The 27,691-nt window shown below is 44.4% G+C and overlaps 1 protein-coding gene across 2 annotated transcripts in view; it reads left to right on the forward strand.

Annotated features, from left to right (window-relative positions):
* The window catches only part of TTC28 (tetratricopeptide repeat domain 28), a 106,161-nt gene that overhangs the window by 35,819 nt on the left and 42,651 nt on the right, over nucleotides 1–27,691 (forward strand). For both annotated transcript variants that reach the window (XM_063172756.1, XM_063172757.1), the window contains 2 exons: nucleotides 25,650–25,797; nucleotides 27,336–27,608. In XM_063172756.1, the coding sequence (XP_063028826.1) occupies nucleotides 25,650–25,797; nucleotides 27,336–27,608 (421 nt within the window). The remainder of the gene's footprint in view (nucleotides 1–25,649; nucleotides 25,798–27,335; nucleotides 27,609–27,691) is intronic.

Raw genomic sequence — 27,691 nt, forward strand, 5'->3', positions numbered from 1 at the left:
ATCCATATATTTTAGGCTTTTATGAAAACCTAATTATAGAGTCATTAAGTAGGGTTTAGTGATTCTGTTAAGGTTATCAAAGATAGATGCATATTTTGGCAGAGCAGAAATGTGGGTTAATCAGTGTGATGGCAACATAGAATTCACCAAGAAAAATATTCCTCCTCTATTTCCTAAATAGAGCATTTGATAGGAATGTCCTTTGCAGTAAGTGCTGCACTGCAGAATTTCAGTGTAGAAGATAATTATTACTTGTAATTATGGAAATTTCTGCAAGGGAAATTGTTTGAATTTGTTCCTGTTAGGAAATGAAATTGCTCTACTTGCAATATTTGAATCCTTTTAGATGATTAATTCAATCTTCCTTAATTCCTGTGTATGGGCATTGTAACCTTCTGATACACCTAAAATCATCCCTTCAGTCCTGCTCATCCATTTGAATTTCTACTAGAGCTTACTTTGGTTTAGAAGAAAAATCCATGACATGTACAAAGCTTCTGTTAGACTGGGTCTATTGCTTCAAGAGCTGACAAAAGAGGTTAAAAATGAGCATGAAGTTAGATGTAGGTGGAGGTGAAGGAAGAGGATGTGAGAGCTGGCTAAGGTCACAACTTATGCCTTATAGCAAGGGTGTAGGATGTGTGCATTGTACCTGCATTGCACTCTGGAGTCAGGTTGGATTTGTAAGCACTGCTCTGCACAGCTCATCATCTTGCTGTGTTTGTACATGTTTGTCAGAGGTCTGTATTTGAATTGAACACTGGAAAATAATTTCATGATTTGAAGTCTTTCTGATTAGTTTCAATGTCACTTGGCAATGTTTTGTGGAGAGAATGAAATCTTCAGCTGCCAAATGATGTTAGTGCTTTTTAGTATGTTTGTAACATTCTTCTCTGTGTTACTTTATTTAAGTAGAAATATCCTGCTCTGGTAAATTAACCCTTGTAATAGGGATTCCTGGGTCAATTTGTAAGAGAAGCAGCAGCTTGTATTGCTGAGTGTATTTAACTGGAACTTGGAATATTAGCTTGACAAGAGCAGCTAAGCATACAAATCTGAGAAAATACAGGCAAAATGAAATTGTATAATTTCTTGATACAGGTTGGATGGACTGGTTCAGCCACAGAGTGTTTGGGAAGGAAAGCTTGTCTCTGGAGGAATGGAAAAGGATTCCCTGTGTGAGGCAAACACAGTGGTTCCTAACTGAGCCTAATGTGGGGCAACAGCAGAAGCCCAGCATAGAGGGATTTTTTGCAGAGATGCTGATTTGAAAAGGTTTGGAGTAATGAATAGAGAAATGCTCTCACATTGCTTTCTCCTATGCTGCAAAACCCAGGGCTTTATAAATAATAAAATACCTGTCTGTGTCATCAGCTTAATTGGAACAATCTCTGAGACCATTACGCTTTGGTTAGCCACAGTTAAAAGTGTCAGTAACATTCCTACTGGGATATTTATTAAAGCTGTATGGATTGTGCTGTCAGCAGAGCTTGGGTTTGTTCCCCAGGAGCACAGCTGCCTGGCCAGAGCTGCTCCCTGCTCCTGCCCTGCTCAGGATGCTTTGTGGATCCACTGGCTGCTTGGGAGTGACCCTTGGAAAGTGTGTTTGGTGACAGGGGGCTTGGCTCCTCAGCACCTCTCTGCCCTCTGAGCCTTGCTGGTACAGTGGTTTTTTTATTTTTTTATTTTTTGATAGAGAGTAATAAGTCATGTTTAAAAAAAAAACACTTTTCCCCCATTATATAAAAATACATGTCTTTCTGTCAAAGTTACTTATTGTTTCTTTTATTCTTCTTTTTATTATTTAGTAGCTTACCACATTTAATGGAGTAAATGAGGATTGTGAGATGAACGTTAGTGTGGCAACCTTTTGCAAGCTATGATTACATGCTTTCCAGGGCAGCACTTACAATTCAGTGCCTACAGCTATTTGAATAACCCAGATCTGGGCTTGTGTAGTTTCTTGCCTACATTGAAACAAAATTGCACAGCTGAGGTGGGAATGTTTATGGGTTAGACTAGTCTGAGTCTCTCAATAAGAATTAAGTGCAGTGGCTTCAGTTGCAAATAATTTCTGTCCTTTTAATGGAAAACAGTTTGTAGAAGCACTTTGTGTGGTTACTGTGCAAGTGATTGAATCTTTCCTGGACACAGGGTGCTGTTTGGACAGTTGGGTGTTGAATTTGGGTATTGCAGTGATGGGTTGAGCTGAGCTGGAGCTGGCACCTCATGAGCTGGGCAGGTTCTGCAGCCTGGGCTCTGTGGTGTTTGGAGGAGGCAGGTTCTGAATCCTGGGCTCTGTGGTGTTTGGAGGAGGCAGGTTCTGAATCCTGGGCTCTGTGGTGTTTGGAGGAGGCAGGTTCTGCAGCCTGGGCTCAGTGCTGTGGTGGTGGACATGCAGAGAATTTGGTAGCCAAGATGCTTCTCTTGGCCATTGCTCTGGTCAGGGTCCAAAGGGATTGTGCAGATCTGGGAGCTGCTGCCACCTCAGATTAATTGGGATGTTGTGTATTTGTAAAGAAGCATGGCAGATTGTATTCTGAACTAAACAGCCATCACAGGGATAAAATCAACTGTCTGCCCTCCTGGTAAACCATGCTGTTTTTTCTTTTAGATTTCTCTATATTTTTCTTTGTACTTTGCCGTTACTCTTTCCTTTTCTGATTATCTTGTAACCTGTCAGGTGATGATATCGGCTGATCTACTCTGAAACCCAAGTCTGGGATGGAAGGAAAAGCAATTCCTTTGATACTCTGGCAACTATTCACATTTCCCTGACAAACCTCCTCTGCTGTGACTTCCTTCAGCAAACACCATTTAGACAGGCTGTCCTGTATGGATGGCTGCAAGAGTCTATTCTGCCCTCTCTTAAAGTGGAATCACACCTAAGCAAGCATGAATTAACCTCCATAAAACATTCAAATATTTTTACTCTTAAGTGGCAGGAAGGAGGGACTTAACTGATACATAAAATATCCAGCTGTGTTATTCATGTTAATTAAGCCTTTGCAGAGACTCTTATGACTTGGCACCTTCCCATTTTCCATAGAAATGTTACTCTGTTATGGTTGGAGAGCCCTTTCATGAATTTCTGGGTTCTGAGTATTAGCTCTTGCTCAGATGCAGACTTGTGACAAGGATATCTGGGCACAGAAACACCTTTGCCAGTCTCTCCCAGCATGTAATGCAAACCACAGCTTCCCCCTCCTCAGACTTGCTAGAAATCCTTCCGTGTGAATGCTGAGGCTCTGTCACAGGGTGCCCAGAGCAGCTGTGGCTTCCCCATCCCTGGAAGTGTCCAGGGCCAGGTTGGATGGGGTTTGGAGCAATCTGGGATAGTGGAAGGTGGAACAGGGTTGGCTTTAATGTCCAAACCATAGAACCAGTGATTCTGTGAACAGTTTCCTTCATGTGGAACAGTGCAGTCCCTCAGCCTCAGCAGTCCATACAGATCACTTTGATGCTGGAAGCACCAGTGCCTTGTTATAACTGCTGCACTTGAAAAGTCTGAGGGTAAGCTTTGTTTGGTGTAGAAAGAATGGAGAAATCATTTTGAAGCAGTGTTTAACTTCTGTCTGGGATTTTCTAAGATCAGATCAATGCAGCTGAGATTAAAGAAAGGAAGAAAATATCTTCCTTTCAGGAAGTCAAGTAGCTCCCACAGTAAGTGTTCCTATTGAGCTACAGTTTTCTTCAGCATGCCACCAGTTATTAGCAACACTATAAAGAATAGATTTCTTAGGTTGCATGAAAAGCAGGTTGAGCTGTAGAGTATTTTGCAGTGAAGAAATGTGCTTGAAAGTGAGCCAAAAGCTGTCGTTTCCCTTTTCATCTATTAAAAAGTACATTAACACTGTCAATCACCAGGCTTCAGAGGTTACGCAAATACAGTCAGTATCTGCCAATAAAATCAAAGATTTAACACATCTCACTATCAAAGTTAGATTAAAGAGAGAAATTTGCCATATGGGCAGGAGCCCCAGCTGTGCTCCAGCTTGGGTGACTCTAAACAAGCCATGATCCTTTGAAATCAGCATTGTTCCTGCAGTTAAAGCAGTGTGAGTGGCTGGGCAGCAGGGCCAGCACCCCTGGGTGTCCTGCATCTTCTTGTCCTGGGGAGGGCTGGGAAGGCAGCTGTGGGAATCAGGGAAATCTGTCAGCACTTGCTCCCAAGGTGTCCCAGTTGTAATGCAGTTGATTGGATGGTGGTGAGTTGTTTGAGTACAGGTGTCACTTTTATGTTTTTCTGAGACGTAAATTCTGTTTTTTCTGTAGCTGGCAGAAGTTAAAAGCATTTGGTGGATTCTCTGTGCTGCTTGCCTTTGTAATTGGCATTATCCTCTGAGCAGTAGCAGCAAAGTCCGTCCAGCAGTCCAGGCTAAAAGTCAGCTAAGTTAGCAGAGAAATTCCCATTATCCTCAGTAGCTGTTGGAACTGGGTCTGCCCAGCCATTTTATGCCAGGATTGCTGAAGACAGTAGTGTTGAATAATGTATATTATTTTTCTTACACTGCAGATGAAGCTTAAGACCTTGTCAAACCTTGCTTTTACTGTCTTTTCAGAAACAGGTTTGTGTGTGTGTTTGTTTGTGGTTTGTTGGAGTTTTTTTTTAAATAGACCTCCTTAGAAGTCTTCAGAGTCTATGGAAATGTTCATTTCCCCTCATACCTCCCCCCTCTCCCACCACAGAGCTTTATAACACTTCAGCAGCAGTTGCTTTGCTCTCTCTGCTGCTAACTGGATATTACAGCAAGAACGTTGGAGTTTGTGCATGCTTGTTTTTATGGGAAAGTGTTTCCTGGACCCAGCAATCTCCATATTGTGCATTACTCAAACTTCCTTTGAGCTAAACAAGAGCTTCTGGGGTAATAATATTTTATTTTTTTTAGTGTTTCTTATAGTTTGCAGTGACTTTGAGGGTGTGCTGGTGGCTCAGGATGGCCAGTCTTGCCACTTGGGTCAGGGAGCTTTGGAGAGCTGTACCTTGTTTTTGAGTCTTTCCCCATTTTTGCCTTGAAACTGGATTTTTTTATTTGTCCTGGTTGGGGAATAAGACATCTAGATCAGATGAAATGAAATTGTAAACATGCTACAGCTCTGTGAGTTAAAAGCAATTCAGCTGTTTTAAATGTAAATGGTGTAGGATTATATACTTGATTTGTTATAGCCTCCTAATTCTGCCTGCCTCAGCACTTTACTGGCAGTTAATTGCATCAGGGCTCGGAGAAACATTCCACAAGCTGCTGAAGACAGCTTTGCCACAGTCTGACACACTTCTCCCTTGGTTACATAGCAAATGGACACTCTGGGATAATTAGTGAGGAGGAGTTCCAGTGGCCTGGGTACTGTTCTCTGCAGCCTTTTGCCTGTGAAATCCTCTCTCTTCCAAGTCTAGATGTCTTTTATTTTGGATATCAATGTGTGCAGTGATTAGAATGACTAGGTCTGTGTTTTAGTGGGTAAAGAAATGTAGGGAAATATTTAATATTTTGTACAGGCACTCAGTGAGGGAGATACAAAGTTCCCCAAAGCCACAATTACTTAAACTTTCCCCTAGTTTTTATTCAATGCACAGAAGTAATCCTGCAAGAGTAGTAATGCATTTAGGTTCTCTCTGTTACAGAACAAAGGTCTTAGCAGCAAAAATTCCCTGTTCAGTTTGATATCAGACAAAGAGATCCAGTTTGATGGCACTGAGATGGGAAATGCCCAGTTACAGTCATGCTTAGATTAGAGGCTCTGGGATTCAGGTTGAATCACTGTCTTTTTTGTCTTCATTTTCCCATCTACAGCATTTGTTTTCTTCTGTAGGTCGGCATCCCTCTGAATAGGTTGTCTTTGTGCTCTCACAATCCTGACTGGCTCTGTACATGGCTTTAAAAACAGAACGTGATCAACCCCAAACTGTTAACAATTAGTGCAGCCTGGCAAGTTGCTCTGTGTGGTAGGCTGTCTGATGTGAAATAATGCATTAGAGGAAAATTTTCCTGAGGGAAATTAGACTCAAATATGCAGGTGGACCATGTGTCTGTCTCTCTCTCTCCTGGAGATGATGTGTCTTCTGAGGCATAATTAAAATTCTTTACAATTGTTTTCACAGTACACAGTGAATGGATAAGTGTGACAGTTGAATGACAGGCAGATATGCAGCCTAGGACAAGCAGAATGGGTGAATATAGTTTTCTGACTCAAACTTTTGTTATGAGCTGAATTCACAGCTGTTAAGATATAGACATGAAATTGAATCTGCCATTCTAGATGCTGATTTCTTTTCTTTGTGCTTCTTTTTTAATGTTGAAATTCTTCCTAGCTCTTTCTTCCCAGATCCTACCCCATCTAAGGTTGTGGTACATTGAGTCTGTGGCAGTGGGAGCTGATGGTCTGTGGCTCACTCTGCTGAGTTTAGGGAGAAATAATGTCCCTTGTGATGTGGCAAGGCAGTAACAGATCCAGTAACCTTCACACAGAGCTTTTGGCTGCCTCCTCTTTGCTTAGAGCATCTACACCCTAGAGGCTTAAAAGACTGATGACCTGCCAGGTGCCACATTTACTTCTTAAACTTCTGGTTTTAACCTTAATCTTATCTTGTTAATCATCTGGGCATTGACTGATTTATGGTTTTGTTCCAATAGTTGAAACTAGGATACACCCCGTTATAAATGTTAGCTTTGTTAACCTGGACTCATTTGCATTGCATTGCAGCAGAAGTGACCTCAAACCTTGCAGTCATTTCCAGAGACACCATTAACCAGTCTGCTGGAGTCCTTATGGTCCTGGTAATAGTTAAACCATCTACTTCCATGAAAAATCTGTGGCTTCTGTAAATCCTACAAACTCTGAACCCTACCCCAAGGTAATGGTGCTGTGTACACAGGTGCTCTGGTTCATCCCTTGGGAGCTAGGATGTGTCTCATGCCATTTCACCCAGTGTCCAAAGGATCACCATCTTCACCTGAAGCTGTACCCCATGTCTGTCTGGGTGGTGACAGTGAGTGGAGTGATTACAGGGAGGTGTCCCCACTCTCTGTATTGCTGCTGTTTCATTTGCCATGTCCAATTGAATCCATTTGACCAGTGGGACACAGGCATTTCCTTTCATTGGAAAATACTCTTTCACAGAATCACAGAATAGTCTTGAGGTGGAAGGGACTCAGAAGGATCATCAAGTCCAACTCTTAAGTGAATGGCTCATATGGGGATGAGCCCCATGGCCCTGGCATTATTAGCACCATGCTCTGACCAGCTGAGCTAATGTCACAGCTAATGTCACTCACTTGACCAGCCTTGAATCTGTTGAGGTGCTCACCTGGTCTCGTTAGGCACTTGGAATGAAGACAGCACTGTTGCTTTTGTCTTGTGCAAAAGGTCACTTAAAGCTGCACTGAAATCAGTTCCCCAGTTTCCACCTGGGCCTGTTTCAGGGGTTCTTATCCTGGGGTTTTTCCACTGCAGCCCTGTGCCTCCATCTGATGGGGAAGGTCTGAGGTGCTGAGGCTCAGGACCTGCCTTTGTTATGGACCTACTTCAGGAGTGTTTTCATTTCCATTTATCTCAAGTCTCTCATTTAGGGACACATGAGGGAAAGAGCCCATCTGCCACTACTGGAGTGTGTCCTGCTTGGCCTCCTGTCCCCTGGGATTGGGGCTGTCCCTTCTCCTGCCCTGGTTCCACCTCAGTCCCCGCTGCCATGGAGATGCATCACCAGTGGCCATTACAGCGGCGCTGAGATGGCAGCTCCTGCTGTGCCTGCAATTCCCATCATCCTGCTTCCATCAGCACTTCTCTGGTTTGAATCCTGCTTTGATGAATTCCATCTTCTCCATGCTCGCAGCACAGTGCCCTCCCAGACATACAGTCTCAGATGCAATGCTTTGTGGCCCAACACAAGCTGTCTCTCTCTTATTCTGATACCTCTTAATCATTGAAATGCAGCATTTTGAGCTGTTGCTGCCATCTGTTTTTTGCATAAGGCTTCTTCTGGCTCTCACATGGTGTGTGAGAAGTCAGGAGAGCTGCATCTTCCCCAGAGCAGAGGTGGTGGTGTGCCCATGGGATCCAGCTTGGGGTACCTGTAATTCCAGTATGATTGGGGACTCAGTCTAATCCCTGTGCCTAAAATGGGAAGTTTTCTGCAAGTCATGTGGATTCTGATGTACCTTCCTTTGCCAGAACTGTAGCAAAGAATGCACTAATCAGGCAACACATCTGTGGGTAGAATTTAATGGTTGTTTACTTACTGGCTGTCAGATTGGAGTAAATTTGTTGTAGTTCAGTTTGGAAATTGTTCAAAACTGGTTCTGAATGATGACAGACAGGTCTTGTGTAGCCTCTGGAGGCTCTCAAGCTGGCCAGGGCCTTTGGTGGAGGTGTGAATAGTGTCTCCTCCTCTGGTGGGATGCCAGGGACTGGATCAGTATAAGCAGGGCTCAGATCACTTGCAGCTGCTGCAGGGTAACTGTGAAACAGCTCTCAGGCTGTGGGCAGGGCACCATTTTCTTGGGGTGTTTATTTATCATGAAGCTGCTACAGGAGCTGTAGTTTTGTAAAACCCTGGGACAGCCACCCTGCCTTCTTCAGAGCATCTGGCAGGAAACTGCCCTGAAGTCCTGGTGACTGTATAAAAGCACTGATAAGTTCATTGTTTTAATTTTCATTGTGGTTCCTTTAGCTTCTGGCTCTCCAGCATTCACAACACAATTCCATCTTTGTTTCAGTGTCACTGTCTAATGTGTGGTGGCTGGTGACAGTGCTATGCACAGAGCTTGTGGAGTCTCTCTGAATTAGTTTGCTTGCATCTGTGGGAAGAACTGGAGCCAAAACCCTCTCCTTTCAGAGGATTAGAATCACATCATTACTGGAGGGAGTTCAGAGAAGAGTGAAAAAAGTGATTAGGGGCCTGGAGGGACTGATGTATGAGGAGAGATCAAAGGGGCTGAATTTGTATCATTTGGATAACTGACTGAGTAGGGAACATAAAAGTCTGTGATTATGGAATGTGTATAAACAGGGATGTGTCAGGGAGAGATTATTCAACGTGGGATGATGAGGGCAATGGAATTACACTAGAAAGGGGCAAAAAGCTGTTAAATAGGAAAATTTCCCAACAATGAGGTTGGGTGTTCAGTTGCCTTTTGCTGTAAATCCAGTGACTTGAGCTATTGCTTTTTAATTTCCTAATGAATGCACATAAAAGGTTTTTAATAGAGGGAGAAAAGTGAAGATTGGTGCAGCAGTGGGTCTCTGGTTTTATGTCCCTTTGGCCTCTGTGGCTGCATCTGCAGGGTCCATCCAGCTTGGGTGGGACTCCCTGAACAGAGAGCAACGAGCTGTCAGGAAAAGCCTTTCCTGGCTTTTTCATCAGGTTAATATGATCAGCCTGAGAAGAGTTCACCTCTCTGTGGCATCATCCTGCTGCAGGCTCTCGGGATTTCAGGAGATGAATACTCACACAGTCAGTAGCTGTGTTGCTTTGGTTCAACAGTTTGGGCTGCCTTGACTTTAAAGTGGGATCCAGGACCTTACTTCCAGAACCAGCAATTGCAGAAATTGGTGTTATTTTAGATAATATTTCCAGGATGCTGCTTTCATGCCTCCTGCCAGATGTCTGTGCTCTGCATTTCATGGCAGCTACATTCCTACTTCTGCCACTGAATTACATTTTTAACAGTCTTTACATGAGTCTGGACTGCTGTATAAATCGACTGCTTATCTTCTCTACTGATGTTAATAATATCTTAAAAATTGCAAAACATGTTTTAGAAATTCCAGACTTCAGTTGTAGCCGAATCTTTCTTTGTCTTCAAGCTAAAGACCTATTTTAACTGAAGTGGTGGCTTGAAAGTTTTCTTTCCCACCTGCTTATAATACCAAAGCCTGGGAGGAGGGTTATTGTCATAATTTTCTACGTTGTTGATGTTTAAAGCAAATCTTTTACATTATCTACCATATATTTCCCAGTAAAAACTGTGGTAGCACTCTATTTTTTCCTGTGTGGCTGAGAATAATAAATAACCGGTTTGAGGCAGTGCCCTGTGTCCTGTGCTTGTGGGTGAGCTTTGTCCTTGCTCTTGGGGGCTGAGCTCAGCTATGTGGAGTCTGGCATGAGCCAGGGAGAGGGGGCAGGTGGTGAGTGATGCAAGGAGATGCTTGGTAGGCAATGTACTGAGTCCTGTGTGTGCAGAAGGAGGATCAGAGTGTGGTAGGGTAGGGATGGGTGTCTTTAAAGGCATTGGGATAGTGTATTCTCTTGGTATTGTGTATTTCAGAGCACAGGCTTATTGACTCAGGTACATGAAATAGTGATGCCTCCAGGCAGGATTTCCTCTGGGAGCAGTCACGTGAAAGGGCAGAGGGGAGGTGATTGAAATTGAAACCTTCAGACGCTGCTGAATTACTTTTTCATTTATTTTTTTTTTAATGGGACTGAATTACTGAAGGAACATTTACTCCTACCCAGGTCTGTAACTGCTGTGTCCCTCTCTAGGATAGATGTGAGATGAGATGTGGCAGGGCTGAGCTGCTGCACGTGGCATGAGAATTGCTGTGGCTGGAACTGCTGTGTCTGCTGGGCATGGAGCAGATGTTCTTGTAGGGAATATGGTGGCTCTTGGCTGCTTTTCCCCTGGATTGTTGTACAGAATCTCCCAGCTGTAAATGAAATGCATAGCCACAGAATTACATGTCAGCATCTTTGTTTATAGACTGCTTTCCTCAAAGGAAGGATCTGGTGTGAGAGGTGCCCGTGTCTGAGGTGGTGTTTGCCAGGGTAGGACAGCAGCTGATGGTGGCTGACAAACAGGCAATCTTGTGGAGGCAGGTTTTCCCAGACAGGAATTTTTTCAGATTTTTTGGTAAAAGTTTTTGTTTGTGCATTTTTTTGGTTTGGGTTTTGTTATGGACAGACTTCTGACACAATGTCAGAATGCAAATGCCAAGATGGTCTCAAGAAGTTTGTCCTAGGCAGGCTTAAGAGGCTTCAGGCTCTAAGTAAGTTTTCTGAAGAGACTGATAGAGGATTTCTTGATCTGCTAAAGCAGATTTGACTTATTTTGTGGCTGTAGGCTGCCTTGTGTGAGAACTATCACATGGCCATTTTTCAGAGCTTGGCTGTGTGTTTGCAATTTTGCCACAGTAGCATGAACGTGTGCATAATCTGTGTGTTCAGTCCCAGTAAGGGATGGCCAGCACATTCCTTATCAATTTATAAATATAAAAATATCAAATTTTTTTTGTTATAGAAAAAATTAGAACATCTGGTAGTGAATGCCTTATAGTATATTTATAACAATTCTCTATATTGTATTTAGTGTGTGGAGATCTGTGCTCATTCCTCACAGATCCTCTGTTTTTCTCATGTATTTATACCCAAAAATTGACCAGGAAAAGCCTTCAGAATTCAGATTCCTGAATATGTTTACTGAGAAGTGCCTTGTGGCAGTGAATCATTGCTAATGGCTGCCAGGCTGCTGCAGACCTCATTGCACAATGCCATTAGTGGCCAAAGAACTCTTTACACCCAAGCAAAGATTTTACAAGGTGCAGTAGTTTTCATCATTATTACTCTGTTAATTGTGTTACACTTGCTAACAGAGTATTGTTTCTTCTTTCCTCTGTGAAGTAAAAGAAAGATGATGAAGAGTAGGTTGTTATCCTTGCCTGTAGCATGAAGGGGAGCAATGAAATATTGATGGCAGTGCTGATGTCTGAGCACAGAGTTCACTGCCTTGACCTTCTGCTCCCTGGCTGCAGCTCCAGATGGGGATTCGGATTCTGTGAGCATGTGGCACATCTCACTTCCAGCAGCACGCAAGCTCTTCATCTTCTGGCAAGGCAGAGCAGGGTTCAGCTGTTTCTCCTGCACAACTTGGTGTGCACTTCAGTGGTTTGCCTGTGGAGAAAGATAGAAAATTGTCTGCACACTCTTCCAGCCTATCCTGGTCTTCCTGCAGGTTGGGTCTCCCTTCCCAAGTGTGCATTTCCCCACTCACTTTGGGGTCCTCAGCAGACGTTGTCAGGCTGCCCCTCTCCACCACTGTGTTCAGAGTACACAATTCTGGAAGCTCTTCCTGATTGAGTCCAGTTGTACAGAGGTGGTTTGAGGAGTGAAAAACTGCATGCTCAGGGGCTGGGCTGAGAGGGACCCGCTGGGTTCACAGATCCATCAGATTCTGTGTCATCCAGATTCCAAACAGACCAAAATAAGGTATCAAAATATATTTTTAAGAAAATCTTGATGCTTGGTCACCCATCTTTTGCATGTTTAATTAACTTCTCCTTCATGTGGTTTCTGAGTGCCAAAACAGTCCTTTTAAATTGTGTCATACAATTGTCTTCTGTGCCCCTGAGACTGTTCAAGTGGAAGGAGCAGAGCATGGCTGGAATTTATAACCTGTGACTCTCTTCACTGAAAACTGTAATTTTCAAAGCAAATCTCTGCAAGGGGACCATGTTACTGTGACTTGTCATGCAGTATAAATAATGTTCTTTTCAGTTTACATCAAACAGAGCAGGCCATTGCTTCTTGATCCAGTGGAAGCTCTGGTAATTGCTTCTGTAGGTTCCATTTATAGATCAGACTTCTATGACTAAATTTAATTACTTACAGCTGAATCCAGTGGAAGTAATAAGTTCAAAATAACCTCTGTCATGCTGCTGTGGAAGCACCATGTTCCCTGAAAAAGGCACTTCCTAATAGTTTCATTTTTCAGGAGAAGTTTTTAACTTTCACCTATTCATTGTCCGGTTGAGTGAAGAATGGAGCTTTGCAGGACTCTCCCTCTCAAAGCTGTGATGAAGCTTCTCTTTTGCCATTTCCAGTTGTACTGAGTCACAAATAGGTGACTGCAGGAGCTTTTGTTAGAGCCAGCGTGGTGGTTGTCATCTTACACAGCGGTGTCCTTCCTGAGCTGTGGCACCATGATTGGGAGAATATTTGGAGATGTGTGATGAGAAAGAACAGATGCCTTGAAAGATTGTCATATAATGAGAGAAAAGCTTGGAATTATTTACTGAAGTGTTAACAAAGACCTAAAGGATGATGTTCTTGTTTTTCACTTAATTAGGCAATAATTGAATGAAAGACTGCTTAACTGATCTGCAGAAAAAATTGCTGCAGGACATTGCAGGGACACAGTGACACTGGTGCAGTTGTGGCAGTTGTACCTTTGTTTATGTCTCTTTTTCTACCCCACTGGATGCAGACTATCTCAGACCTGCATTTTCTGATGTTCATATGGTCTGTTAGCGTGATTGATCTGTGGCTGGCTGTCTTTTTCCTCTTGCATATGCATGAGTGCACACACGTGCTCACTTAAGTGAATTTGATTTCTTCATTCCTTGTCTTTTGCCTTTGTCTGGCATGTTGTCATTTAAATGACCAGTTCTTTCCAGACTCTTGTGTCACTTTTTTTTTGAAACATTTCCCCTGCCTTTTTAGCACCCAGGTGTTTCTGACTCTCTGTATCCAGTTAATTACAATCACCAGTGCACAAATCCCACTGTGTAAGTGATGATACCAAGAGCCTTTGAAAAGTTTGTTGTATCTTACAAATAATGAATGGACATAATAATGCCTCAGGAAATTTACTGCAATTTAATCCAGACTCTTTCATTTAAATTATATTTTTAAAAGAAACATAGAAAAATTTATTATTGTGAACGCCGAAATGATATGTGCAAATGTAGTTGTATTGCATTTAATTTTTCCCCTCCCAAATAATCCAATATATTACAAATTTCCTGTCAGCATAGGTGGAAAGGGGAATTCCTTGGTGGCTGCTTGCCTTTTCCACTGGGAAAGCTCCAGGCATGCAGCTCTGCTTCTGAATCCTGCTCCTTCTTCCTAGGGAGGTGCTCAGGGGAATATCTCAGCTGGGAAGGATTCCTCTGTCATTTAGAGGATGAACTAGGAGGTAATTACTCATGCTGCCAGGTCAGTCAGTATTGATGGGGGCTGTTTCAGGATATTAGTACGTGGGAAAGTCTTTGATGGTTGGGAATTGATTTAAATCCTACAAGCTTTGTTGTGTGTGACCTGCCTGTGTGCTCATATTATCTAAAGCAGATTTCTAGGAAAGCAGATTGCCCAGACAGATTGAGCTGTGCTCTCTGATCCCATCATGGGTGGTTGGGTGTGGCAACTGTGGGATTCCACTTGGAAATGCAGGCATTTTTACTTGCTGCCATATTGTTATTGATTAAACAGGCTGGGTATGGATTGCTGCACAGGTACCTGCCCAGCAATGAATGCTAAAAATGAGAAATAAAATAACACTAAGCCAATAAAATCTGAGTGCACACAGCTACCTGGCAAGCTCCAAATGATGTCTGGGCAAAGGCTGTGCAGTGCTCATCCCCTGCTCTGCTGAGCAAGTGGATTTTAGTGGCACAGAGTGGTTTTTAGTGTCACAGAGCTGTGTCTGGGGGCTTTGAGATGCTACAGACAGGTGAGCCTCTGGATCTGAGCTGCATGAGCCTGAGTCTGGGTGACAGGGTGGCAGATGCCAGCCTGAAGCCAGCACAGGAGAGCTCCCTGGTCTCTCGGGCTCAGGAGCAGCACTGGGGCAAGGTGGTGCTGGGCAGCACTAAAGCAGGTTCAGAACCTGTGGGACCTCATGCACTGGGCATGACTGAGGGCTCTGCACATTTTTACCTGAGCTTAGTGTTTGGAAGGGTGAGTGGGTTGAGTTTTCACCACCTCTTCCCTCTGGACCCTGTTCTTTAGCCTGTTCAGACCCATTCAAGTGTCTTGAAGCGTGCTGTGAGTGAACAGCTGATGACCCAGTACTGACACACAGATAAATTATTCAGTGTGTCTTATTTGGGAATTCAAGGCTTCATGATGAAACCTACAAAACTGTATTATGCCTCTGACATTCTGAGATTTCATCACTGTATCTTCAATTATTCACTAAGCCTGCTTGTTCTCCTCCTGGCTCTCTGACAGGGCTGCAGGCCGGTGGCAAGCAGCAGGCAGTGCTTCCTTCTCTTTGTTCTCCTGCTTGCTCTTGGTACCTTGTGGAAAAGACTTGCCTGGTGCCTTCTGTATTAAACCTCTCACACAAAGTTCAAATTTGTACAATTCACAGGCAGGGAAGAGTCTACAGCCATCCCCATTGCTGGAGGTTTCTCAGTGAGCTGTAATTATTGTGAGTTTCTCCTTCCCTAGGGACAGAGCTTTCACTGTGGCTGCATTTACCCTGCGCGAATTCCACAGATGAACAGCCATGACCTGGTTGTCAGAGCATCCTCTGGGAAATGCCAAAGAGAGGCCAGTGGAAGAGGAGATTGCAGGAAATGCTTAAGGAAGGGTTTGTCCTTGGGGGCACAGCTGAGGGGGTCTGTGCCAGTGGTGCCTGCCTGTGCTCGAGGTTCTGCCCATGCCCAGGGGCTCCTGGAGTGGGGCTGTTACCATGGGGTGCTGTGTTACAGAATGCTGAACAGATCCTCAGTGCCATAAACCTCGAGCTGTTGGTTTTGTAGGGGCAGTTGCTGTGTCTGTAAGTCAGGAGAGAATTAACACACCAGATTCTGTGAGCTGGGACTCCCCTGTGCTCCCTGCAGGCTGTGGTCCTGGAGCAGGGAGGGCACCACTGCTTGGTTTTCTCCTCCAGCATTCCTGAACTGTGCCTCTGGAAGGGCAGGATCTCTCTTGGCTTACACGTCCCCTCATATTTGTACTTCTACACCTGGCACCTGCCTGCATGAGAGTCCAGATGTACTGATTTCCCATGAGCTGGAGGGAACTGTGACACATCAGACATGTCTCTTTGGTTTTGGTCTCTCTGTAGCTATTTCTGCATGATTTGCAGTTTCTATAAAGCCCTGATAGCTTTCTCAGGAGTCCAGGCTTGAGGCAAGCCCTGCCTTGGGAGAATCCCTTCTGCTGAGTGTATCCTTACAGAGCAATGCCCCAGTATCTGCTGTGTGGAAATTTTAGTCTGTGGTGGATAATTTTAGAAAAGAGAACTGAAATTAATACTATGAACTCATTGCCTGACGAAGGAGAAATTTTCCTGTGGATGTACAGAAAAATATCTTCATTTCTCCTGGGATTCCTGGGGATGGAAAGTCTGAATCAAGGTTGGAGTCACCATACCAAGGCATGCCAAATACCTCAGAACTTAGAATATTTTCTTCCAAGCCAAGACCTTACACAAGTAATGGAGTTCACAGGTTATATGAGAAAGACCAGAACTTGTCTACATAGACACAGCTTTTGCTTTCTTTGTCATCACTTGAATAATTTCAGCCAGATGAAGAATGGAGAGAATGTATGAGGAGGGAACAGAGCCTGCCCTTTACTGGCTTGCCCTGGGCACAGAACTTAGGCATGGTTGTCATTAGAAAGCATGCAGCCTCTTAAATTCAGGTATGTTCTGTAATAAAATGCTCTCTCCTGCTCATTCCAGTTATTTGAATTAAGTACAGTTGTAACTTAAAGGTTACTTAAAGATAACTTTAAATGGAAGTTAAAGGTGTTGGAATAACAATTTCCAGGTGATGTTGAAGAGACAGAAGATGCCTCTGCACAGGGGAGCTGCTCATGTCCTCCACAGAGAGAGCCTTGCTCCTTAGACACACGTTCAGTAAATGGGAATAATAAGGAATTTGGCACTTTTATGGAACTGACACAAATCCAGTGAGTTCAATAGCAAAGTTGGAAATGCAGCCAGTACTCCTGCTGTTCTCCTGGCCTGTAGGAATAGAAGCTGCTAACTAGCATTTGGAGCCTCTGGTGCCATTTTGTGTATGATGAATAAAGGAAGGTAGATTACATTGTTTTCTGGTAGTCCAGTACAGGCAATGCAACGTTTTCTGTTCCTAGAGCACAGACCCTTGCTGGCAAGGGAGACTGTATTTCTTGGGGTTGCAGAGCTGAGAAGAGCTGGGTGCTTGCTGAGAAGGGCAGGGTGCTCTTCTACTGCTGTTTTGTCCCTTTTTGGAAGCCACAAGTGGATCAATCTGATAGTTTGTTCATCTCATGGCTGGTGCAAGCAGCCATGTGAAAACCCCGGGGATCATGGTGAAAACCAGCCCTTTGTGTTGGTTACCACTGCCTCGAGTTGGTGCTGATGTGAGTGAGAGGGAAGAGTCCCCAGTCCTTGGCTGTTCTGCCCTCAGTAGGGCTCCATTGTTTGAAGGATTTTCCAGTGCATTAGAAAATGAAAATCGCTATTTTTGGACTTGGCTCTTGCAACCCCACTGAAGAATGACACCTATTCTGGAGTCCATCCAGATACTGTTCTAACAGCAAAACAGAGAAGTGGTAGGGCAACTAAAATAAAGCAGATGTTTAGCAGGGAAATAATTTACAATCGGCCAGTTTGATGGTACCTCTTGACCCTTTCAGGGCTGTTCAATAAAACCAGCAGTTTCCATAGCAACTACTAAATTACTTGGTGCTTCAGAGATCTGTGATAAAGGAGGCGAATCATTGTAGGGAAACATGGTGTTGATGTTTTTCCCCTTTGCATTACAAGAGTAATGATCTGGCAAAACTTGCTAAATGGGACGCCCCTGCTGAAGAATTTTTCCCACGTTCACTTGGGCCAAAGAGATTTATATGTTTAGTACTTTTGCAAATTTGATTTTTCCCCTCTCCCCTGTCATCAGCTTTGTCCTTGGCAGGCGGAGCTGGCAGGGTGAGCCAAGAGGCAGGAGATGTCTGCAGAAGGTGTGTGCTGGGTTCTCTGTCCCAGCCCTGCTGAGCATCAGCTGCTCCTCCAGGGAATATGGAACAACTCCCCACCTGCAGTCACTGCTATCCTGTGCTCTAACTGTGTGAATTTCATCTTACTTTTGTCTTCTGGGGATTGTACTGCTCAGGTTTTTTTTCTACTTCACAGGTAAGAAAAGATGTAGCTTAAGATCGGGGCAGTCTTGAGAATGGACCCATGGAGGAGTGTGATAAGGAAGTGGTTTTGGGACTTGTTTTTCACGAAGCCCAGTGTAATTGTGGTGGCTCTCAGGGTGTATTTCACTTCTCTTTGAATGTTTGGTTGCATGCAGAGTGCTGCTCTTGTGGAGTCTGCTGTGTTGGGAAAACTAACTGTGTTAAAATCCTGAAATGCTAGTTTAAAATACTGCACTTCACTCATTCTTGTGAGACACAAATCACCATTTGCTGATCAAACTTTATCTGACTTCCAGCAGTTACAGAGGTTTTGAGTCATTTGGGTGAATTACCTTCACCAAAGTTGTTAAAGGGTTGTTAAATGACCTCTGCTGTATCTTGTCTCAGTGCAGACAAGAGTGCTTCCAAAACAGCCCTAAATGCTTTTCAGATTCACAGCAATCAAACAGCAGCTAAGACCAGGAGGAGGTAGGATAATTGGGAAATACAAGACACAGGGATTTTACAGATGGAGAGTGGAGCCAAGAGGGCTCAGTATTGAGGTCCAGAGGAAGAGTACCTGAACTGGGGAAAAGAACTAAATTTACAATTTAAATAATGGTACAGTGCTGAAAGTAAACTAAGCAACAGGTAATAATGGTGTTCAAACCAGCCCTGCCTCTACCCCAGGCTTCCTTGAGAAGCCACATACAGGTGTAGGCTAATTAATTTAGTTTAAGTTTTGTATAATACTGTATCTGTTAAATATCTAATAATATCTTACAAAGACTGGTGTTACTTCTGAGCAGGATGAAAGGTGACCATTATCTTCTGCCATTTCTAAAAGAAGCTGTTCAGCCAAAAGTTGTGCCAAACTGTCCCTGTCCTCCTCGTGGAGGAGCTGTAGCAGATGCTGCAGTGCTGTGCCTGCTGGCCTCAGGCACAAGAGGCTGGTCCTGTTTCCCTTGTGCTGTATTGGGCACTGACAGGTTGGTTGTTACTCCTCCAGAGCACTTTCCTCCCTCCACTCATAGCTGGTTCTTGCTGTTAAGTGGTGGTTAAGAGTTGTTGCTGATAAAGACAGCAAGATTGACTGCTGGCACCTGCTGTTAGAAATGGAGAGGGATGTCCTCTGAAGAGGGGTTCCAGGATGTAGCTGCTGTTCCTAGAGTAAGCCTGAAGCATGTGAGAAAGGAGCAGCAAGGATAAGATCTCTGTGAGAAGCTGGGCTGTTTACTTCAACTAAGTAAACAAAGGTTTGACTCTTTATTTGCTGATTAAATTCGATTTATTCCATGTGGGCAAGTGAGCTGTGCACAGAATCCCATTAGCAGGTAGTGGAAGCACAGTTAATAAGAATGATTAAATGCTCTTTGGATAAAACCAGGCGAGATATTTTACACACACACCCATCTTGTTTTTCTCTGTATTCTCCATGGGTCCTAGAGGAAATTCCCATTTCTGTGTAGGGTAGTTCTGTAGGAGGAATCTTGGAAACAGGTAGAAGATAAAGAAACAAAGCTGCAGAGACAACAAATCTGTTGTGCTGATTCTCCAGGGCAGGCTGACAGCTGTGGCTCAGGTGTCAGCCAGATGTAGGACTGTGAAGGAAAAGTGTTACCTGGGGTACAACCTTAATTTTGGGAAAGCAGGAATTCAGCTGGTGTGGTCAGCAGCAGTATTTATGCATGTGCTACATGTGTTCTGAATTAAAGTGCAGTCTTCCCTCTCCTCGCATTCCTGAAATCCCACAGCAGAGATTTGTCCGTATTTTTCTCTAGAATTTGGCTGTAAAACAGTTACAAGGGGAGAGGATGGATCCAACCTGGTGCTTGGCCCTGGGAAGCTGTGGCAGCTGTTCACACATCCCCTCCCTTGCAAGCTCTGCTCAGCCCTGGCACAGCTGGCACGGGCAGCCCTGGGGGGCACCTCTGGCTGCACAAGGGGTGTGCTGCAGACTGAGAACAGGCTCTGAATGCAGCAGAGATTATTCCTGCTGTTTTTGGCATCTTCTCCTGCTCTGGCAAACCGAGGGAGCATTATGGAAGAAGCATTTTCTGTGTGTTTGCCTTTCCTGTCCCCATGGCCGACTGTCCAGGATCTGAAGCTGACAGCAGCACGAGGGTGGCTGGAGTTTCCTCCCCTGTGTACAATGGCAGCCTTTGTCTAAGACCAAGGTGTTTTTTTTCAAGTTTTCCATGTTTGCTTGACAGGAATTTTCTGCTGCAAGCTTTTCTGATGCTGCTCCAATTTTGTTCCTCTATCTCAGTTATCCAGTTAATGTTGGCCAGCATTGTGCCATGTCCATGAGCGTGTGGGGTGAGGTTTGGTGGCAGGGCAGGGTGGCCTGTGATGGCTGTGGGGATCCTGCAGAAAGGGAGGAGGCACAGGAGCTCCTGAGCAGGGAGGGGAGATCCCAAATGTAGAATCTGTTTCTGCATTCCTTGTGGGCAGGACCTTGACTTGGTTTTATTCGGCAAAATCTTGGGGAACTTAAAGGTCCTATTCATTATTTACATGCTGTGTCTTTGTACTGTATTTTATCTTCATTGTATATTTTGTATTAATTATAAACCAGTTACTGTTGCCTGAAACAGTTCTTGCATATTGATATCAGAAGATTTAATAAAAATTTCACCTCCCTTCTTGATATTGGCCATTCAGTAATGACATTTGCATTCTAATCCTGTTTGAGATTGCACAGGGAAATCTAGTATTCAGGGTCTAGCCAGTTACCTAGATGGGATCTCAAATGATGAGATCAGAAAAGCTAATAAGCATGTTTATTTGTGTTCCCTGGACACTGCAGCCATCAGTCCAGTGGCAGCTCCTGGTAGGGAAATTCTCCTTTTACATTAAATGGGCTATAATAAACACAGTGGAAAATACTGGAGTGTACAGAAACTACGTGGGTCAATAAATTGGGCAGAAAACTTAAGACTTGTGCTCAGAATTTCAGAGAGGGGCTGTGCCTGCCCAGGCAGATGCTGACTGTGCCCCAGAACTGCCCTGTGCTCATCTCATGCTCATACAAGTTTGGTAAAATTATATTGAGGGTAAGAAAAGCAGTAAAAAACTTAATTCCAGCCATGAAAACATGGAATGTCCTGAAAAACATGAGGCAAATCTGCAAAAATGGGTGGCAAAACCTGAATGGGGTAGGAAGCCTTATTCCCCTTTGGGTGCTGTGCTGGGAGTGATGCCACTTCACCTGGCTGGTTCTGTCCTGAGGCCAGCAGTGTGAGCAGCATCTGTGTTGTGCATGGCTCAGAAGTCTCAAGTGCCAAATATATTTTGCCGGTTAATTAATTAGAATAATTTATTTTTGCTTCCAAAATATCAAGAGTGCTTTCAAAGGTGTTATGGATAAGAAGTGCTATCTATTCCTTGTGCTCCCTCCTTCCCCTGGCTGTATGAAATTGGTAACTGGGCAGAAGCTCAGCCTGGCTGTGAGAGCCTGCACTGGTGTTTGATTCTCAGAGATGTGTGGGAATCTCACTTGACAGCCTCTCCAAGGTAGAATCAGGTACTTGATGAGATTGGTTGCTTTGTAGAGCTGCTTTGGACTCTTTAATCCTCTTCCCTTCCCCAAGGGTTCCTGCTGGCAGGAGCTGCTCTCCCTGTCCTGCAGGCACTGGGTGTGCTGGGCAGAGCCCAGGCTGGAGGGCTGGCTGCAGGTGCTGGAACCCCCGACATGCTGGGACAATGGGGGTAGGGACAGCACAGCTGTGTCCATCCTGCTAAAACAAGGACAGGAGAAAACAATTCCCATTGAGGGAGATGCATCTGGTGCCAAATTCCAGCTGAGATTGAGGCTTTCTTCTTGCACAGCGCCTTGTTCCTGGAAAGTGTGGTGCAGAGACTGCAAAAATGAAAGGGATGATTCCAGCTGTCTGTATTGAGACAATGAGAATGCAGAGAGCCAGGTTAGAAAACACCTGCTGTTTCTGTCTTGTCTTTAGTGAAACAGTGTCTCTCTCCTTGCTTTAATCTTCTTAAAAGGAATCGATAGTTTTTTCTTATTTGGGATCACTGGAAAATTAATGTAACTGTTCCTCTAGAGTGAGCACTGTAGTATCTTCACATAATGTGATTTAAAATTTAAAGCTCTCTCAGTAGGGGAAGGCTCTGTCTGTGTCGGGACCAGGAGCTGCTCCTTGGCTCATTCCTTCAGCTGCAGCTGCTGGCTCCCTGCCTTCCCTTTTCCTCTCCTCTTCCAAAGGGTGATTCTCACCATTTCCTCTTTGCAGACTTTTCCCCTTGATACAGTGTCTTCATTCCAATGCTAAACTAACTTGTGAGTGCCTCTTGAGGAGGAAATAGGTGATGTGAATGCTTTTTATTTATTTAGTTAAAGGCCCGTGGGGAACACAATGTGCAGAAAGCATTCTTGTGTATGCTGGAAACTGGAAGAGGAAGGAAGGAAGGGTTTTTTGCAGGAGAAAAATAGGCCAAAAAATGTACTTTCTGCTATGATTAATAGGGTTCTCTTTTGGGCTTTGAATGTTGTGTTTGTATTCAAATTAAGCAGTTTCCAGGGGCACTTCCAGGAATAGATGTGGGGAACGGATAAAAGCCCATTCCATAAAGGATGTTCAGAATGTGCGGAACTGAACTGGACATTCGTGGGTCTCGTCTCCTCCTGTCACCTGCAGCCTGTGTGTCCCTCCATGTGCAGGGTTCAGGGGATGGGTGTGGTGTTTGTGAGGTCCCCAGGACGAGGCGAGAGATGAGAATTTGACTCCAAGTTCTCAGAAGGCTGATGTATTATTCTATTCTATTCTATTCTATTCTATTCTATTCTATTCTATTCTATTCTATTCTATTCTATTCTATTCTATTCTATTCTATTCTATTCTATTCCATTCCATTCCATTCCATTCCATTCCATTCCATTCCATTCCATTCCATTCCATTCCATTCCATTCCATTCCATTCCATTCCATTCCATTCCATTCCATTCCATTCCATTCCATTCCATTCCATTCCATTCCATTCCATTCCATTCCATTCCATTCCATTCCATTCCATTCCATTCCCTATACTAAGATAAAGGAGACATCAGAAGGCTTCACAAGACTGAATAATAAAAACCTGTGACTCCTCAAAGCCTTGACACAGCTGGACCATGATTGGTCATTAAATTAAAACAATTCACATGGAACTAATCAAACATTCACCTCTTGATAAACAATGTCCAAGCCACATTCCAAAGCAGCAAACACAGGAGCAGCAATCAGATAATTATTGTTTTCATTCCTCTCTGAGGTTTCTCAGCTTCCCAGGAGAAAATCCTGGGCAAAGAGGATTTTTCAGAAAATATCATGGTGACAGATGGGGGGTTCTCATTTCTCAGCACTCAGGATGTGCCAGTGAAGCACAAGGTGCTGAAGATGCCCACATGGAGCTCAGTGCTGGTGGCTGTGTGTCCTTCTGAGCCAGGCAGGCACAGCTGTCCTGACCAAGCAGCCTTGTGGGCAGGAGAGGTCCCAGTCAGGGTCGTGCTGTGTCCAACTCCCTCTCTCATCAGGCAGTAAAGAAAGCAATTAGGTGGTAATTCTGCAAAAACAGGAGTTAATAGTGTACAGCATGATTTAGGTGACAGTTCACACTCTGCTGGGAGGACTTGTGCTTGGTGGCTGCTGCATGTTGTTAGTTCTTTGTATTTTCTTTGATTTAAAGCTTCGTGCTTGTAATCTAGTTAACAATGAATTGGGTTTCCAGTACAGTGGCTTGCTTGGTTCAATAAGAACACATTTATACTAAAGGTTAATGAAAGCATTTTGCTTTCATTGAATTCATTAAAAGGGGTTCTACAATCAAGACTTACTAATGGAAAAGAGATTAAATATTCATGTCTCTGAATTTCTCACATCATTTCTGATTTTCCTTAATCTCTGCCTTCCTGGATTGGAGTCCAAAACTGCCTGAATGCTCTAATGAGTTCAAAAATTAATTAAAGATTTCTCCTGTTTAAGTAAAAAGACTTCCCAGATGTATACCTAATGTATCTTGTGCTATTATGGACCAAGAGAGAGTGATGAGGTCCTAGCCAAGAGAGCCAATCTCAAGGAGCAGTATTGGTTCTTAAAGCACTTTTAAATAATACAAATAATGCTTTATCCTCTTTATTTGTGCTATTGAAATAGGTTTGAATGAACTCAAAATGCAGCAAAATTTGCATTAGAAAGGTATTGGCTGGGCATGAAGATAAAACCTGAGTAACAGACATCAAAGGTGCTTAAAGATTCAAGACCTTTTTATAGCACAGTGTCCAGATGTGTGTGCTACAAATACTTGAGTACTTTGTAAATACTGGATTGTGGTTTCTGTGGTCTTTTTTCCCAGTGTCCCCCAGGCAGCTCTGGATACCCCTTGGGCCAGGGCTTTGCCTGTGCTCATTATGTGAGCAGGGTGTGTGTCTGAAGCTCCTGCTTTGTGTGTAGGTTCCTGGTATGCCAATTTGTGCAGATTTGGGAGCTCTGTATGGGAATGCTTTGCAGCTGCATTTTGATGTTTCTGATGTAGAAATGGAGATACATGGTGATAGGAGATACAAGTTACTCTGAAGGTATTGCAGGTTCTCATAAATGGTTTTCTGGAAAATAAAGAAATGAAGAAAAATGGTGTTGTAAACAGTTTCAGAATTATGAGTTTCTTTAGTCTAAGAAGCTTGTACAGATCAATGTACACGTGTGTGTGTGTGTGTGTGTGGGTTGTATTTATAGTGCACTTAGCAAGTGGGGCAGTGCTGGACAGTGTCTGGGTATGAATGGAGAAAGAAGGCTCAGCTCCTGGCTGCATCTTTGTTGTGTTTCATTGCAGCTTGAGCTCTCAGTACGTTTTGGGCCCTGCTAGTGCTGGGTGTTGATGCTGGCCTCATTGACAAGAGCTGATGAGAGAGGAAGTGAGTTGCTTTTATGCTGTGTGAGCTGAGACTGGAAAGGAGGGTCTAGAGAAAAAGCATCTGGTTATAAGTAGTTAAAACCAGTATTTGGCCATATCCAAGAGGAAAGCTTTGCCTTACTAGAAGTGACCAACCCTGGTTCCCAAAACAGTTCAGAGGCCTTGCTAAGGCTCAAAAGGTGATGACAAAGCTCAGAAGGTGATCACAATGAATGGGTCCACGCTGGTGGGGTTCACAGACCAGACTGCAGTGTTGATGGCAGTGATTGTAACCTCGTGACTGGAGGTGCCATGGTGTGGCCTGTTGTCCACCAGCACGAGGTCAGGAGGTGTGTTATTGTGCCTGTTTGTGATGGCTCAGTGATGGGCATTGCTTTCCCTCTGTTCCTGCAGGAGCTGTTATTTGTTCCTGTTTGTGATGGGCATTGCTTTGCCTCTGTTCCTGCAGGAGCTGTGTTATTTGTTCCTGTGTGTGATGGGCATTGCTTTGCCTCTGTCCTTTCAGGAGCTGTGTTATTTGTTCCTGTTTGTGATGGGCATTGCTTTCCCTCTGTCCTTTCAGGAGCTGTGTTATTTGTTCCTGTGTGTGATGGGCATTGCTTTGCCTCTGTTCCTGCAGGAGCTGTGTTATTTGTTCCTGTGTGTGATGGGCATTGCTTTCCCTCTGTTCCTGCAGGAGCTGTGTTATTTGTTCCTGTTTGTGATGGGCATTGCTTTGCCTCTGTCCTTTCAGGAGCTGTGTTATTTGTGTCTGTTTGTGACTGCTCAGTGATGGGCATTGTCAGGAGCTGTGTTATTTGTGTCCGTTTGTGATGGCTCAGTGATGGGCATTGCTTTCCCTCTGTCCTTTCAGGAGCTGTGTTATTTGTTCCTGTTTGTGTTTGTCATTGCTTTCCCTCTGTTTCTGCAGGCATACTTCCGTCAGGGCGTGGCCCTGCAGTACCTGGGACGCCATGCAGACGCTCTGGCCGCCTTTGCCTCGGGGCTGGCGCAGGATCCCAAGAGCCTGCAGCTCCTGGTGGGCATGGTCGAGGCCGCCATGAAGTCTCCCATGAGAGGTAAGCACATGGGGAGTCCCAGAATGTGAGCACAGGAGAACCTGGAGGGCTGAAGGGAAACATTTCAACATTTGACTTCTCTACCGAGTCAGGAGGATGCCAAGAATGGAGCCTGAAGTTACAGGAGGAACAAAAACTATCTTTCTGGTTAAGATGGTGATAGCCAGCTTGAGGGGCACTGGAGGTGAATCAAACTGGGTTTGTACAGCAGTTCCCATGGAGTCCTTGTTCATTTTTCCTTGCAGAGGTGTGTGCTGCTGTGGTGCTGCCTGTGTTGTTACTGGAACAACTTCCCACAATGTTTAGGTTGGGAGCAGCACATCTGAAATGCCCCAGGCCAGTGTTTGCCCCAGAAGAGCACATCAGCAGCTTTTCTGTGGTACTGCTGTCTCTGAAAACACAGCATTCCAGAAGGCAAAAAGGCTGCTCTGCTAATTTGCTTCTGTTCAAGCAGTGTTTGCAATCACAGAGACCTTGAAGCCATATGAGCTGTGCAGTGTTTTTCTCTTTCATCGTGTCCCCATTTCCAAGATTTTTTTCTCTAGAGGAAGGGGGTTGTCTCCTCCTAGCTCTGTGCTCTTGCAGGCTTTGTGCTGCAATGCCCTAATGCTGTTAGTCAGGAGGGAACATGGCAATTGTCCTCCTCAGCAGATGGTGCTGGGGGCCACAGGGCTTAGCAGCCAAGGAGCACTGAAATGAAAAAATATCCTTGTTGGTATTTGATTTTTTACAATATTTTTCTCCATCCTCCAAAACTAATTCATTGGGAAGTTTCTGTCCTATACAGCAGTTACCTGTTGAATACAATTTGATTTGCTACACAAAGGTGCTAAGGCTGCTGCTTAGATTGCAGGCTACATGGTATTCTGTGGGAGCATCCCCAAATTTGGCAGGATGATCTCTGGCTGACTGCCCTGCAGCTGTGTATCAACTGTGCTCCCTGCTGCAGTTAGACAAATTGAAGCAGTTGGGCAGGTCCAGTGCTATCATGCCACAGGAGCACTGTCCCCTGTAGAAGGAGCAGCTTCTTTCTGCAGTTCTGGTCACCTCTCTTAGCACACATCATGTGCTTGGGTATCTGGACAGGCACAGACTTTGCAGACATTCATCTGAAGATTTGTGCTCAAAAAGCAAGAACTGCAATGCTCTCAGACACTGCAGATGGTCCATTTCCAGTCTCCTACAAAATTCCACAGATATTCTTCTGTATTCCTTCTGCCATTAGGCCAGACTTCAGAGCTCAGGATGAGACTGCTCTATGCTGAGGCTGCTCTAAGCTCTATTTTTATGCTGCCTTCCTGAAGTGCTTTCTGCAAGGCAAACAGCAGCTTGCCAGGTGATCTGTCTTGATGTGCCACATCTTAGATGGTACCTTTGAGCCACAAGCTCCCTTAATAAATCTTCGTTAAATCTGGGCTGTCTGGCCCTTAAGTCATGTGTCATCTGTTTATAAAAAAGTCAAGATGAGTTGTGAAGGTGATTCCTGATGCAAATATCTTGGTTTGCTGAGTACCTCTGTCTTCGGTTTTGCGTTTCAGAGTCCCTGGAGCCCACCTACCAACAACTGCAGAAGATGAAGCTGGACAAGAGCCCCTTTGTTGTGGTGTCTGTGATTGGCCAGGAGCTGCTGACTGCAGGCCACCACGGGGCCTCTGTGGTGGTGCTGGAGGCTGCCCTGAAGATTGGCACGTGCAGCCTGAAGCTGCGGGGCTCGGTGTTCTCTGCGCTCAGCAGCGCCTACTGGTCCCTGGGGAACACGGAGAAAAGCACTGGATACATGCAGCAGGACTTGGACGTGGCCAAGAGTTTAGGTAAGAATGCTCCTTTCACTCCTGGAGTGCTGGGTGGGCACTGGTGAAGCAAATCAAGAGCTAGGTTAATGATCAGCATCTCT

The sequence above is a fragment of the Melospiza melodia genome, chromosome 20, assembly GCF_035770615.1.
Source record: "Melospiza melodia melodia isolate bMelMel2 chromosome 20, bMelMel2.pri, whole genome shotgun sequence".
NCBI classification, from domain to species: Eukaryota; Metazoa; Chordata; class Aves; order Passeriformes; family Passerellidae; genus Melospiza; species Melospiza melodia.